The sequence below is a fragment of the Labrus bergylta genome, chromosome 4 (genome assembly GCF_963930695.1).
Source record: "Labrus bergylta chromosome 4, fLabBer1.1, whole genome shotgun sequence".
Classification (NCBI taxonomy): Eukaryota; Metazoa; Chordata; class Actinopteri; order Labriformes; family Labridae; genus Labrus; species Labrus bergylta.
Genome location: NC_089198.1, coordinates 18416686 through 18430815, shown reverse-complemented (window position 1 = coordinate 18430815; position 14130 = coordinate 18416686). Strand labels below are relative to the sequence as shown.

General features: G+C 43.0%; 1 protein-coding gene and 1 long non-coding RNA gene across 2 annotated transcripts in view; one reads left to right on the top strand and one right to left on the bottom strand.

Moving 5' to 3' along the window:
- Window positions 1–11670, bottom strand: part of LOC109984039 (ephrin type-A receptor 4-A) — a 24821-nt gene extending 13151 nt beyond the window's left edge. The window contains exons 1-5 of the mRNA XM_020634039.2: window positions 11400–11670; window positions 10635–10702; window positions 7685–7882; window positions 7267–7377; window positions 6566–6920 (exon numbers count right to left, since the gene is read on the bottom strand). Of these exons, the coding sequence (XP_020489695.2) occupies window positions 6566–6920; window positions 7267–7377; window positions 7685–7882; window positions 10635–10702; window positions 11400–11556 (889 nt within the window). The 5' untranslated portion in view covers window positions 11557–11670. The remainder of the gene's footprint in view (window positions 1–6565; window positions 6921–7266; window positions 7378–7684; window positions 7883–10634; window positions 10703–11399) is intronic.
- On the top strand, window positions 11524–13743 carry LOC109984040 (uncharacterized). Its single transcript, XR_002277982.3, has 3 exons — window positions 11524–11660; window positions 12223–12613; window positions 12884–13743. It is a non-coding gene; the product is annotated as an uncharacterized lncRNA (long non-coding RNA).
- Window positions 13744–14130: the final 387 nt, after the last annotated feature.

Sequence of the window (14130 nt, the reverse complement as noted above, 5' to 3'; positions counted from 1 at the left end):
CTTTCATCTGCTGAATGACTGTGAATGTGTCAGCTGGTGCAGGATAAAATATCACTCAAATTCCTTAGTTTTTAATCATCAGTGTAGGTCCACACATGCATGGGAAAGAGAGTGAACCAAACAGAGGAATACAAAGTGAAGTATTTGACCTGCTAAGGACTTAAGGCTTGATTACAGGCCTCCACAAGACTCTGCCAGGGGGGGGTAGTGCACAGCCTTTGTCTCTGTTCCCACCCAATGCTCTATCCTTGTCTCCATCATAGAGGACGGAGTGAAGGAGGAAGAGAAAGAAAGAAGCCATAAACTTCCTTCAGAGCCCTCTCATGTCTCTATTCGCTCTGTTGTCTGTAGCCTTTTGTGTCTTTTTAGCGCTGGTTTCTAGAAGAGGGGGGGGTGGGGGGGGGACGGGTGTTGCTGACCTGGAATAAGAGCTCATGAGGGTGTCATTAACCCGACATTAACCCTACGCTACCGGGCGCCGTGCTGAGCCTGAGCTAGGAGTGAAAAGGACACAAACATACGGAGAAGATGAGCATTAGCATCTATTAGCATGTTTATGTTTTTAGCCCACTAGCTTCAGCATGTATAGTCTATAATCAGCTGTCTGACCTGCCACGAACAAGTAAAAGAAAGTGACAAAGTGTAAAGTATGACGAAGGTTGACTTGGAGAGACTGCAAGAGAAAAAAAGACTGACAAGGGGTGAGAGATAAAAGAGGTGAAGAGAGAGAAAAAGAGCGAGTGAAGAGGAGGGAGACAAGCAGGAGGGGAAGGTGCCCTTTGATTACTATCAGCATTGTCGACATTTGCATATGCATTCTTCTGCTACCTAAAATGCAAATGCTGCTCCCTGCAAATCCAACTAAAGAGCCTTGTCGGCACACTGTATGCATGTGTGTGTGTGTGTGTGTGGGTGTTAGTGTGTGTTCTCCTTGACCCCGTGTTATCTGTCATCATCCCTTGTTCCTTCCCAGCAGAGGGGTGTAGATGGAGGAAGTACCCCTGACCGCTCCAGTCTGACACCTGTCTGTGTGATGGATTGAGGGGAGGGCGGGACAGATTGACGGATGGATGGACCGATTGATAGACTGTCACCCGAAGAGGCGGGACACTATTAATCACAGGGGTCATGCCCTGTTAATTAAAACCCGCGGTGATGTTGGAGATAAGATTGAAGTCTTATCTTCTCCGTACTGTATGTCTTCATTGAATGGAGAGCCCACCCTCTAAATATCAGACTCCTTTTCCCACAGAGCTTGGCATTAAGAGTTCGTCCGATATCGTAGCCAGTATTGGTATCGACCTCTGATACTCCCTAAAATATCGGGTATAGGTGAGTGTACTTGGCAGTGCATTGCTCCAGTTCCTTTGCAAAAAAAACTCTACTGGTTTGAGGTAAATTAGAAGTGTGATGATAGAGGAGAGTGTAATCGAAAGCAACACTATCAAGCTCATGCTCATCAGTGTTTTTCCACCCAAGTTTTGTTTATCTTTTTAAATCACTCGTGTGGCAGACAGATACTTCGTACGGGTCAATGTTCTTGGTATCAGAACATTTCTACTTGGTATCATCTTATCCGAAGCCTCTCACATCCCTCTGCTTTTAAAACCTTAGGAATGTGCTCAGTGGAAGCCGCAGTTTTAAGTTTGTCTAAATTTAAATCCTCACAAAAACTGGTGGTTTGAAGAGAAACGTGTGTGGATTTATGTGTGTGCGTGATTGCCCAAAGCCAACAGTGCTAACATTAGCATGTGAAAGGGGCCTCTACAACAATAACCCTCCTCCCCATCACACATGGATCACCCCCTGCCACCAGCAGCAGCAGAAGCAGACCCCTCCACCTCCACCCACCCCTGATTCTGACCGGGGATCAGGGAGAGGAGTTGGAGAAGAGAAAGGAGGGATAATGAGAGCAAGACAGAGTTGTTCCAATGCCAAGGCGCTACAGACGGACTGGTAGAGCTGGCAAACCTCCTCTATGTTAAGAACAACCTGGGAGAAGGAGACAATAGCATAAACACACACACACACACACACACACAAACACGCACAGCACACACAAACACACTACACACACACACACTCACACACACACACACACACACACACACACACACACACACACACACACCCACACACACCCACACACACACACACACCCACACACACACAAACACTCACACACACACGGTATGATTGTGACTGTGCAAACCATTTCCCCCACCTGGGATTGGCTCGCTTCAGGCAGTCCCATTCCTTTGCATCGCTTTGTCACCTGCCATACGTGCGCCTGCATTTACACACATACACGCGAAAAGAACACACACACACACACACACACACACACACACACACACACACACACACTCCTCCCTCTCTGTTTTTGCCCCAACACACTCTTCTGCAGGCATTCCTTTCCTGGGCAGTCCTCCAAACTGTGAGTACATGGGAGGGAGGGCTTTGTTCGGCAGAAAATCAGAGATACAGTACACACACATGTACACACATGCACACACACATTTTAAATCAGCAATCCAACATGTCCAGAGTCCAGAAACGCTATGCAATAATTAGAGGGGCTGAATACGGCGATTAGGCTCTCTTTCTATCATCCGCTCACTGCTTTCTGTCATCTCTCTTTCAGCTTTTCTCTCTTTTCATCACTCTTCATCCAAACGCTTTCTGCTGTCGACGAGACACTGCAGGTGCGTTGGAAGGAAGCACAACCATGAAATCTCTCTGGACGCAGGGAACACATGAGCACATGAAATGCAAACACAAACACACGCACACACACACACACACACACACACACACACACACACACACACACACACACACACAAAACATTCCAACCCTCCCAGGCAGTGAGCAGTGTTGAGCAGAATCAGACGACAGAAGAAGGAGGAGGCCAGAGCAGAGAGAAAGAGAGACACACACACAAAAAGCAGGAGGCTCCTCTTATTCTGCCTCTCTGTCCGTTTTCATTTCAAATTCTCTCTGTTGTTTCTCCTCTTTTCTGCCTCTTGTCTCTCCTCCCTCGTTTCCGATCCTCCCAGACGGATCGCAGCTGTCAAACTTTTGACGTCTTCATCTGCCTCGGTCATGACCCTGCACTCTGCAGCTAAACCCTCTGTGTGTGTTGTGTAGCTGTCAGTCAGAGTATTTGACGTCTTCATCGGGGCTCAGTCATGACCTCGGTCTTAACCACGGGTTTTATAAAAGAAGGGGAGTTCCCTCTCTCTTGTGTCTCCCAACTCGTCCCCTTTGCACCCGATGACGGACCCCCAGCGGGGGAGGGGCGTCTCTGTATTGATGCCTTCTGCTGTCAGTGGCCTTCTTTCAATCCCCCTCTTGCCCCATTCAACATCTAATCCCTTCTTCCTCTCCCAAGCTTCTCCTCTCATCCTTTCCATCCTCATTACTCTGTGCCGAGACATAAAATGAACTCTTCACATTTCACCACTTTAGCTCAGTCTACTCGTGTTTAAGTTCATTTCAGCAGGAGTTCTGGGAGGGAAGCTGAAATCTAATAAAGCTAAAGAGGCAGGAGGTCTACATTGAAAACATTTACTGAGAGGTCCGAGGAATCTTAGCATGAAAAAGGTTTTTGAATGTGAACTTCTTTGGATTTGACATAGAAACAGATAATAATCTAAACACAACATTCTGAATGAATTATTTCTAGGATCCACAGTTTTATAATCTCCCACAAAGGTCTGGAATATTATTTTTGCTTGATTTCATGTAATTTATGTATACAATTAAAGCATAAGGCAGATCTTGGAGAAATCATCGTGATGCTTTCTTGCTAAGAGTAAGACAACAAGAAATGTACGATTGATACATTTGTCTCTTAAATAGGAAGCCGTTAGCTTAGCATAAATGCTGGAAACAGGGTTCAATTGTTAGCTGGAGAGCTCCAGCACCTTAAAAACTTACGAATAAACAGGTCATATGTTGTTAGTTTAAGAAGTCTCAAAACCAAAGACCAAAAAACAACAAGTTAGGGCTGTAAGAGTGGGTTATTTTAAGGGACTATTACGTGGCACGGGGGCTGTGACTTCCTTAATCTTTTTGACAAAGAGCATACTTTCCCTTTGTGTTTGTATGTCCCTTTAAGCTATTTGGTGTACACAATATATGACATTTTTTGCATTGTTCAGTTTGATTCCATCAGTTGTCCCAGGTGTCTCTGTCTCAGCTTTACTCACTCAGTTTCTGTCTTTGCCTGTGTCTGTCTGAGTAACTCAAACTGACTGAGTGAAGATACGTTCGTCTTCAGGATCCAGAGACCTTTTGACATCAGACACAGCGGTAGAGACAGATGATCTAAATCTACTCTCACATCTATCTGCCTTTTACCGACATCTCGCTCTCCCCTCCCCTTCTCTTTCTCTGCAAATCTCAAACTTAAAATGGGAGAAGCGTTAAGGGCTCTATCCAATACTGCAGGGTCAGAGTTTTTCTTTTTTCTTTTTTCTGCCGAACAGCAGCATTCTGTATTCATCCAGACTTTGATGGATTTCCATCGAGGCAGCTGAACCCGGCCAACAACACTGACAGGCAGTGAGAGCGAGGGAGTCGTACAAGTGAGCAGCAGATAGATAGATGGCACTTCACATCTGTTGGAGGTTCAACGGAGTCAAGGGTCTCTCTTAAATCTAGTTGAGGAGGAACATCTTTCAGGCCTCAGGGACCACCCCGCCAACCTCTTCCTCCTTTTCACAGAGAACAAACGGGCCAAACGGGGTGAAGGTTTAAGAGAACGTTTGTCACTCGGAGAATTTTGGCTTCTTATTGCAAAGAAAAAAAAGTCAAGTTTATTTCTTTCCTCTTTGCCAAATGGCACCAACAGCATCCCGTCTTTATGTCCATCTCTTTCTGTCCTTCTCTTTCTCAGCATTTCTTTTTTTCTCTTTGAATTATGGGTCTGTTTGTTATACAATTAGCCTGCTGGGACAGGCTTCATAAATAAAACTGAGGGAGCAGATCAGTGAGCTCTCCCTTTTGTCTATTGGTCCATCTGCGTATGTGTGTGTGTGTGTGTGTGTGTGTGTGTGAGCGAACATGTTGTGTGTCTGTTGTGTACAGGACTGAAAAGGGGGAAATGAAGGGATGTTGTAAAAATGGCTCCACCAAGTCTGTTGTCCTGCGTTCACAAAAATGTTCACACAAACAAACAAGCCGATTTAGAAGTCTTCACTATCACAACAGTCACTTCCAAACATTCCACGTCATCCCCGCCACATGTATGTTGGTGTGAGGTGTGAACAGCTTGAATGTTTGCCCCCGTAAAGCTCAGTCCACATTTGTAAGTGATAGAAAGACATTTCTTTGTCCAGATGGTTGCTGTTACATCAGCACACCTCACACAGAGACCTCAGAGCTTCTCGTGACTCCAACTGCAGTATTTCAAAAACTTTTAACATCCTGGAAAGTATACTAATCATCCTGATAAAAATGGAGATGCTGCAGTTGTATAAAATGATGTATTATTCAGATTGACAAATACAATGTTGCTACGTAACTATGCACAGTACTACTGCTGCTTTCTGCTTATTTGCACTTCTGGTGAGATGCCAAACCTCATTTCGTTACTCTATACTTGTATATGTGTAATGACAATAAAGTTGAATCTCAACTCACTAGCTTAGTTACTATGAAGAACAACTTGTCATTTTCTTCAAACATACAAACCACTCAAGCAAAGCAACATCAAGCTTGGTTATCTTTAAAAAGTCACTTTGCAATGAGGAGGCAGTTAGCTTAGCTTAGCACAAAGACTGTAAAAGGGGGGAAACAGCTAGCCATGCTCTCTCAAAGGTAAACAAAATCAGGCCACAAGCACATTTAGGCTTACTAATAACACATTACACTTAACAGCTGTGGTCCTGTAGTGAGATCTGTCACCTTCTTTCTTGCATGGAAAACCAGCAGTGCCCCTAACTTTAAATAAACTAGGCGATGGATTTTGACCCCTTTTAGAAAGAACCAGACGAGTTCTCTCCCCCTGTTTCCGACTAGCTAAGCAAACAACATTCTGGCTCCAACTTCACATTAAACAGGCGAATGCTTTTTGTAACAATATTGTCAAATAAATCTTCAATCATAAAACCAAATGCCCCTTATGATGAGCCATATTTCAGTTTTACCAACTTTTTGTTAAAACCATGTTTGCAAAAGGAAGTTACTTTAATTCTGTGCAAAAGGAGAAAGTTCATAATTGAATCTTTCTTTGGTGTCAGGGAACATTCTGCATATTTAGACTCTTATGCGATGGAAACCATGACACTATCATTTTGAAGACAACAGCACTACTAAATATAAGCCTTGAAAATAGTCAAAACAATCCACATCACTATCAGACAGGTGTTAAATACTGCACAAACCCAAACTCTGTCACTGTTTTCCATCATTAGCAAATAGCCTGTTCATTTGAGAACTAATTATTGTTTCTTAAATCAACATTGGTCTCAGCAGTGGCAACACAAGCGGGGGTATTGATCATAGTGAGTGCAAAACAGAGAAGCCAGATCAACAAAAATAAACAACAACAACTAACCTTTACATCCTCCGCCTTTCTCCTGATATCCTGGGTGGCAGAGACATCCACCAATAGGAACCAGCCATTCTCCGTCAGCGCCGCAGTACATTTTAGGCTCCTCTCTCTCTTCTGATTGGTTTACACATGACCCCCTGACCTCCACTAAGGAAGACGTATCAGCTCCGGTGACGGTGTCAGGAAAAGTTGCCAGGTTCCGTATGGTGAGTGGGCAGGTTTTGTAGAAAACTCGGACAGAAACCAAAGCGATGCAGGCACCAACGTCCTGAAAGGCCAGGTAGAAACCTTTACGGGTTGTCACCTTAACGTCCCTCACCTCAGTGTTCAGTTTCATGATGCGGTCACCAACATCCACCTGGATAGAAGAAGAATGGAGTATTATTAATGAAAAGTGCAGAAAAATGTGTCAGATGTTGATTTCTTTCAAACTTAAGTGGGAGTTTTTATTGAACCGTGACTGATCTTCACATTATCAGCATTTGGCACTCATCCAGATAGACATCCATTGATTTCAAAGGTAAATCAAGCTGTAATGCCGACAATGTTAAAAATCTGAAGTAATTTTAGAAAAGACTAAATGGAAAACCCCAGGGGAAGGCAGAATGGACATCCAAAATAAAAATACGAGATAAAAGCAAATTAAAGTGAGCCGAGGAGGGAGGATAACGAAGTCAAAGCCTGACTCAGTTGTTGAGTGTTACCTGGGTGAAGCTTTCGTCTGCTGCCACGGTGTCCACCTTAATGAAGCTGCTCTCTTTGATGTAGCTCTCTCTGTCTTCGTTCGACTCGTGGTAGTACAAATTGAACGTCTCCTTCAAGACAAGAGGGACAGGAAAATGCCAGACTGAGGTGTCTATTCATCATCATCAGCGCTCATCTTTTCTCTTAATATGATAATGAGTCAAAGGGGGGTTTTGTGCTTCAATAAACCAGCAGCTGTAATATATAATAAAGCTCCATTAGCGGCAGTCTGTCCTTCAACTAATTAGCTAAAAAGTTAGCTTGTAAAGATGTCGAAACTTTAGCAGAAAATAAGACTTTTGTTAAAACATTTGACTGTTATTACCAATACAATGACTCCTACGCCGGGAAAAGCATCATAAGTATGTTTTATTTTACCTTGCAGGTGCCGGTGACCCCCGGCAGGCTGTTACAGTCTCTCAGGGTGAACTTGACTTCGACGTAGACCCTCTGAGCACCAGAACGAGGAATCCAGTCCGTCCTTAACCAGTTGTTCTGATTGGGCTCCAACACATTGCACACCTGGTATGTCCTGATGGGGATGTTCTTCTCATCCATAATACTCACCTCTTCCCACTGCCAAAGAATACAAAAGATTTTATCTAGGGAGGTCGTCAACTGATTACTAAGATTTGAACTCCTTAACAAACAAGATATTCTTAAAATTACAGACCACTCTTATTCATGCATCATGAATAGTATTAGCTCTATGCATTGAAGGCATCTACTTGTTTTAGTTCATGCAAACAAAAGGAAACCCATTTGTAGATTGTTAGCTATGCTGCACTGAGGTGATCAACACTTATCAGTCATTGACAACGTTATGAAACTGTTTCTGGGCAAAACAGTTAAGAAGAGGACAAAACCTTTTCTTGTGATATATGAAAGGTATTAGTAGGAAGATGCCATGTTGTAATGAAATCTGGAAAACAAACGATATACACTAAACAGCAATATAAAACCATGTGAATGAGGAAGTGTCTAGAATCTAAAAGGTTTCTGAAGCCCTTTTTATGGATGCACTCATGACACTTTCCAGAGGCAGGATTTGATGTAAAAAAAAAGAAAACTACAGAAGTCATATTGGCAAGCAGAGAATAGTATAAAGCAGCTTCATTACGTTCACAACGATCAAACCAGTTTGGCAGCAGTTGCATGATATATACAACATCATCCCAACCCAACTCGTTGGCCGTGTATTTTTCCTAAATATTTCCTGCAACGTTCCCAAATCAGCTCACCCCGACTTCTTGCAGATATTTTAGTATGGGGCTGGCAGAGAAAAGTCCAGATACAGTCAGGTTGAACAGCATGACCACTTCTGTTCACAAAGGCACACAGAAAATTTGTGGAAATTTCCAGAGGTGCAGTGCATGCATGAAAGGGGGGTGGACGAGTCTACTAGCCAAAGTTTCAGATGTCATAGTTTCTGACGAGCATCAACAAGTAAGGATTTTAAAAAAAAGAAGTAATCTGACGCAGTAGCAAGTAAAAATAAGACAACATTTTAAAATGTATTATCATTCAAATGTTTGAAAAGTCTGATCGCCCGATTTCATACTGTTATAACTAAACTCCATCTTTAGCCTGAGCATACACGAGCTTTAACACAGAAATGACCAACAGGCTCACTGAGGAGAACTTATCTTGTGTTTCTATCCATGTGAAAACATTTTACCCTCATAAAAACAGAAAATCAACAGAACATACTTTTCAGAGATTAAGGGGAATCCTATAATTCACTGCTGTCGTTTGATACCACACACGTTCGCATTCACCCTTGCATCAATATTCTGCAGTGTACAGTGGTTCAGATTTGTTGCAACTCCAAGGTTTTTATAGGCATATTTCCATACGAGTGAAGCCCTGCTCAACCTTCACTGCACCATCCATCTCAATAGAGCCGACTGTTTGCCTTGTACTGTGACCCTTCAAATGACCGCTGAGCTTCTCAACTCTAAATTGGCTTTTTATTGCCCCTGAATAATAATCTGCACTAGTGAGAGCTGTATACACACTAAATGCACCGTGTCCACTGAGAGCAAAAGAGAGGGAGAGTCAGGGAAAGTGTGCGTGATAGGGGGTGGGAACTATGTGTGAGTGTGTCTAATTGGGCTTGATCTAGGCTATGTGTCATCACGTCGGATCTTATTTGCAGATGTTGGCTTATCACAGATATAATGATAAATTGGCAGATGTATTGGCAGCTATAGAAAAAGAAACTGAAGGTAAGAAATTGCTCTTTTTTTCTGTAAATTTCACCCCTTTTGTTTGTTTGTGTAAATATTTCAAATAGAAAGCAAAATGACATTGCGGTTAAGTTTGATGTTAATACACTGACTTACATGTTTTATGTATTTTTACTTAATTAAAAAAATCAAAATATTGGCCTGTAAATAGAATATCGCTCAAGCTTTCCAGTCTGTAACAGTGCATTCCTCCACAACACAGTACATGAATAAAAGACCGTCTACGCATGAGCGAGGGCATGAGCACATGGTCGTGTCTTTGTGTGTTTGTGTGTAGTTGTATGTTTTATCTGCCTGTCGTTGTAGGTTATGTGTGTGTTGAAGAAGATAGTTGTAACAAAAAAAAGCTGTCACGGGAGTATGATGCCTCCTTTTTTTGTGTTCATCTCTTTTTGAGTCTTTGTCAGCAGACAGAAATCACAGCTGTCAGAGGGGGTAAAAAAAAAAGAAGCTTTGCCCCAACCACACAGAGATGGTGTTTTGTGTGTATTTGTGTGTGTAGCTATGGGATGCAGGAAGGTGGGGGTGCCTGTAATCAAAAGCCCAGTGCGTGCAGACCAGGACCCCGTCAATCAAGCAGCATGTGAGAGAATGAGAGCATGGTGACGGAAGAAATACAAGTCAAGTTCACCAATAACTCTTAAACCAACAGAGACTGGGAGAGCATAAAGAGAGAGAGGTGAAGAGGAAGACATAAAGATGGCAGATCATAATGTACTGAAATTTCAAGAATGATGAGAAGATGTAACATCAAACAAACATTTCCAGGATTCATTCTGGCTTGGTAGTCAAAATCCCTAAAAAATGACACCCACCACCAAGCTGGTTAATGTTTTCTGCAGTGCCAAACACAACGCCAGCAAGCTCATATTAGCACTTAGGCTCGCTGAACAACAGCACATTTCAAGATCTGTGGGATGATTCTTTACAGTTTCCAGACCAAGTGTGTGCAAGTATGTGTTTGTGTGAGATAGGGGGTGTGTGTTTTTGAAAAGAGAGAACACGCTGTAAACAGTGTATCTGTAATTAAAAATGATGAAATAATAAGTAAAAGAAGAAGAAGAAGCGCTCCCACTCACCCCTCCCTCTGAAGGACTGGCAGCCCATTTCAGCTCTCCTGGCACTGTCCGGGTATCCAGCAGGGTCACTGAAATGCACACACACAAACACACACAAGCACAAACACATACACACATGCGGTTGGTTTAAGAGCAAACAGCATACAGTGCTTTATTCAGCAATAGATAAATGCATATTTATCCAGCAGTGAGAAATGAAAAAAAGAAACACTAAACACCACAAGATCACCAGCACAGAAATGAATTCCAAGTTTGGCAACTCTCTTGATTCTCAATTTATAACTTAGAACATAAACTTCCTTATATAAAGAAATTCAATACATATTGTAATTGTTTTATTAGGATACATATCAGATGAAGAGTCCACACTTTCAGATCTATTTTAATGCTGTCAGAACTAAACGCACTAAGAAACAACCTGTAGGTATAAATGCACTCTTTTAAACAGTCTATTGGTCAAAGATTAATCTGTTTTAAACATTTTGTTTTCTGCAGTTGCAGACATGTTAAAATATCCAAGCAACAAAAGACTTATGTGTTATGGTAAAGAGGCTGTGCATTTGCATTAAAAACACATGAAGGCAGAACTGTACAAAAAAAATAATTTTAAATTCTTTTTCTTAAATCTCCCTAAATTGAACTTTTGAGCTCTGTTAAGTTGCATGTATTTGCCTGCGCTGCTCGTCACCGCAGGACGCGCACGGAGCGGAGTCTCCCAGCAGTGCAGGACAGCGGAAACCGGACGATCCCCCTGATTTAACTCACCTTCGTTGGGTGGATATATCCTCGTCCTCGAACTTGAAACGAGTGTAATTATCCAAATGAAAGTAGAAAATATTCGCCTTATATTCGCAGCCATGTGTCCCGGGTGAAAACGTGCGTGTTCCGCGTTAGCTCCGCGCGCTGCACGAAGCGGCTCCATCCCGGTGGGAAAAGTGTGTGTTGAATGAACCCAAGTGTGGAAGCGAGTTGGATGCAGCAGCGGATACTGGGGCGGTCTCTCACACTCAGATGCTTCCCTTAATGGTGAGTCAAACGGCATGAGCCAAATGACAGACAGCACTGTGGTCCACATCAGCGACGATGTCTCATCCTTTACAAACTGTTTTAGCTCAAAATGAAGAAAGAGAAACGAAAATGGAGTAACTGTTTGTCCTTTCAGAAAACTATAGAGTTTAAAACCTTGAAGAGAAAATAAAAATCTTCCCTGCTTAATAACTGATAACGTTAAATGAACAAAGAAAATGACTTTTCCACAAAATTTTTGTGGAACCATTGGTAAAGGCCAATTAGGACCCTTCCTCTTGAGACCCACTATTTCAGATAAATAAGATATAGTAGCTTAGTGTTAGCAAGAGCAAAAGTCTTTAGGCCTGTATTTGAACGTCTGAAGTGACTTTAAACAGTCATTACCCTGAGGGGTGCTTGCACGTGGGTCAAAATGTCATATCACGTTTTATAATTCATTTTTTTATCACATGAAAAATAAATAATGTATGTGCCACAATTTCCTGATGAAAAACAAAAAACTGCATCAATCTGGTTTCCCTCACAGCAACTAAAGTTGTTGAAATCTCTTTGTCCACAGGAGAACAACACAACAGTGTGACTACAGCGCCACCTGTTGATGGTTGTTGGGGGAAGGAGGAGAGCGCCAGTGAATGCTCAGGGATCTTTTATAGCACTTTGTTGGATATTTTTAGGCTAATAAGATGGGAGTAGGCTTCAATCATTCAACCACCATCTGCCAGCACAATCTTGATCATTTTCATCTTCAAAGTATGGACATGATAAAGAAAAAGCAGCAGATACATTCATCGTAATGAGATGCATAAACAAAAAAGGAAGGAGGACTATGGCCTCATGTAGAAGCGTGGTGGAGCAAACAAAGAGCAGGCTCATGACCCGTCCTCCTACGCTCTCCCTTTCTCGAAAATGATGGAGAACAATCGCACTGGATGGAGGCACAGCTTGAAGGAGTAAATACTTTCAAATACATTTATCTATTAGAGTTTTCTTGTTTGCTGTACATGAACAATAACCACAAAAAATGAAATAAACGACAGATAATAGTCCGATTTTTTCGAATTTCTCATTTGACTTCGAACCAACAAAGACGGATAAAAAGAGAGGTTTGGCTGATTTCAAGGAGGTTGTTGTAAACGAGGATCTGTCTTAATGTGCCTGCATTTGCATGTATGCGCTTGTGTGAGTCTGATTCGTCTCCATCTCGCTTTGTGTCTTCGCAGTTGCTACGACGAAACCATCTCGATCCCCTGTAAGGCATCATAAAGGACCCAGGAAGAGCATCTGGCGCTTTGAGACGCCAAAAAAAACGATCTCCCCGCTTCAACCTGCCACTCTTCCCCCCCATCGACCATAATACGGTTTTCACGTTTCATTCTCCCCCAACGCTACGACAGACTGCGCAATCACAAAGACCCAATTAGCCGAGATGGGATCACGATTTCGCCAGAGGACCGAAGGGCCAATCATATCGTGCGGCGCATGGCGAGGGCCTATAGGGCATAAGCACAGGTGGGTGGGACATGGCTGTTGGGCGGAGGAGACACGGTGACATGGATTGAGAACAGCCCCGTTGTTTCTGGTCATTTGTGTCACAGAAGTTTTGATTGATGACCGTCGGGATGTTTTTCCCACTCTCCCTTGAGATTCCCACCACTCCAGAGGGGGTTTCCACATCGGGCCCTCAGCTTCGAAGCTCCTCTTTAAGTTCTTCAAGCCCTTAGTCCTGTGACACACAAAAACTACTTTTTGGTCCATTCAGGATCCCAGATGGCTGCTGCCCACACATCTGTATTGTAAAGCACCAAATTTAGCTTGTTTCTATTTTTGGCTGAACCTACACTCAAACAAATAAAGTATCTCCGAGAGTCTCAGTGATGGAGAGATTGAAAAGGACATGAAGAAATAAAGTAAAGAACATGGGAAGTAGCCAAATGTAAATGCGTGCGTGTGTGTGAGAGTGTAAAGAGAAAAGCCCGAGGGACGGTAGGTGTGTGGGCGGCTGAGAGAGACGAACAAAAGAAGCAGAGAAGAGAGATGAGGAGCAGCGCACTGCCAGGGAGGATTTGATTGGAAGGGTGGGTGGTAGTGGTGGTATAGTGGTGGTGGTGGTTGGGGGGGGGTGGGGGGGTGGGGGGGGGGGGGGGGTGTTGAAAAAGGATCTTTCCTCAAAGCCTCACTAAGATATTCCTGGAGCGAGTCAGGGTTTCATTTGGCGAGTGCATACATCGTTCTGGGAGATAAAACCATTTAATATTCACACGCCTTGACTGATATTCTCCGGGTTGTATGACAGACACTATTCAGATTGTCTGAATCTGTGGTTGAACTCCTCAGGACGACAAAGCGTCATCAGCGTGTCAGAGGCGTTTTTTCCGTCAGGACCGAGATCTCTACGTAACAGCTGCTTGTCTGGCGAATTACTCAATTCATGTGTGTGGATGTGTGTCTGTGTTGTTGTTTTTTTTTA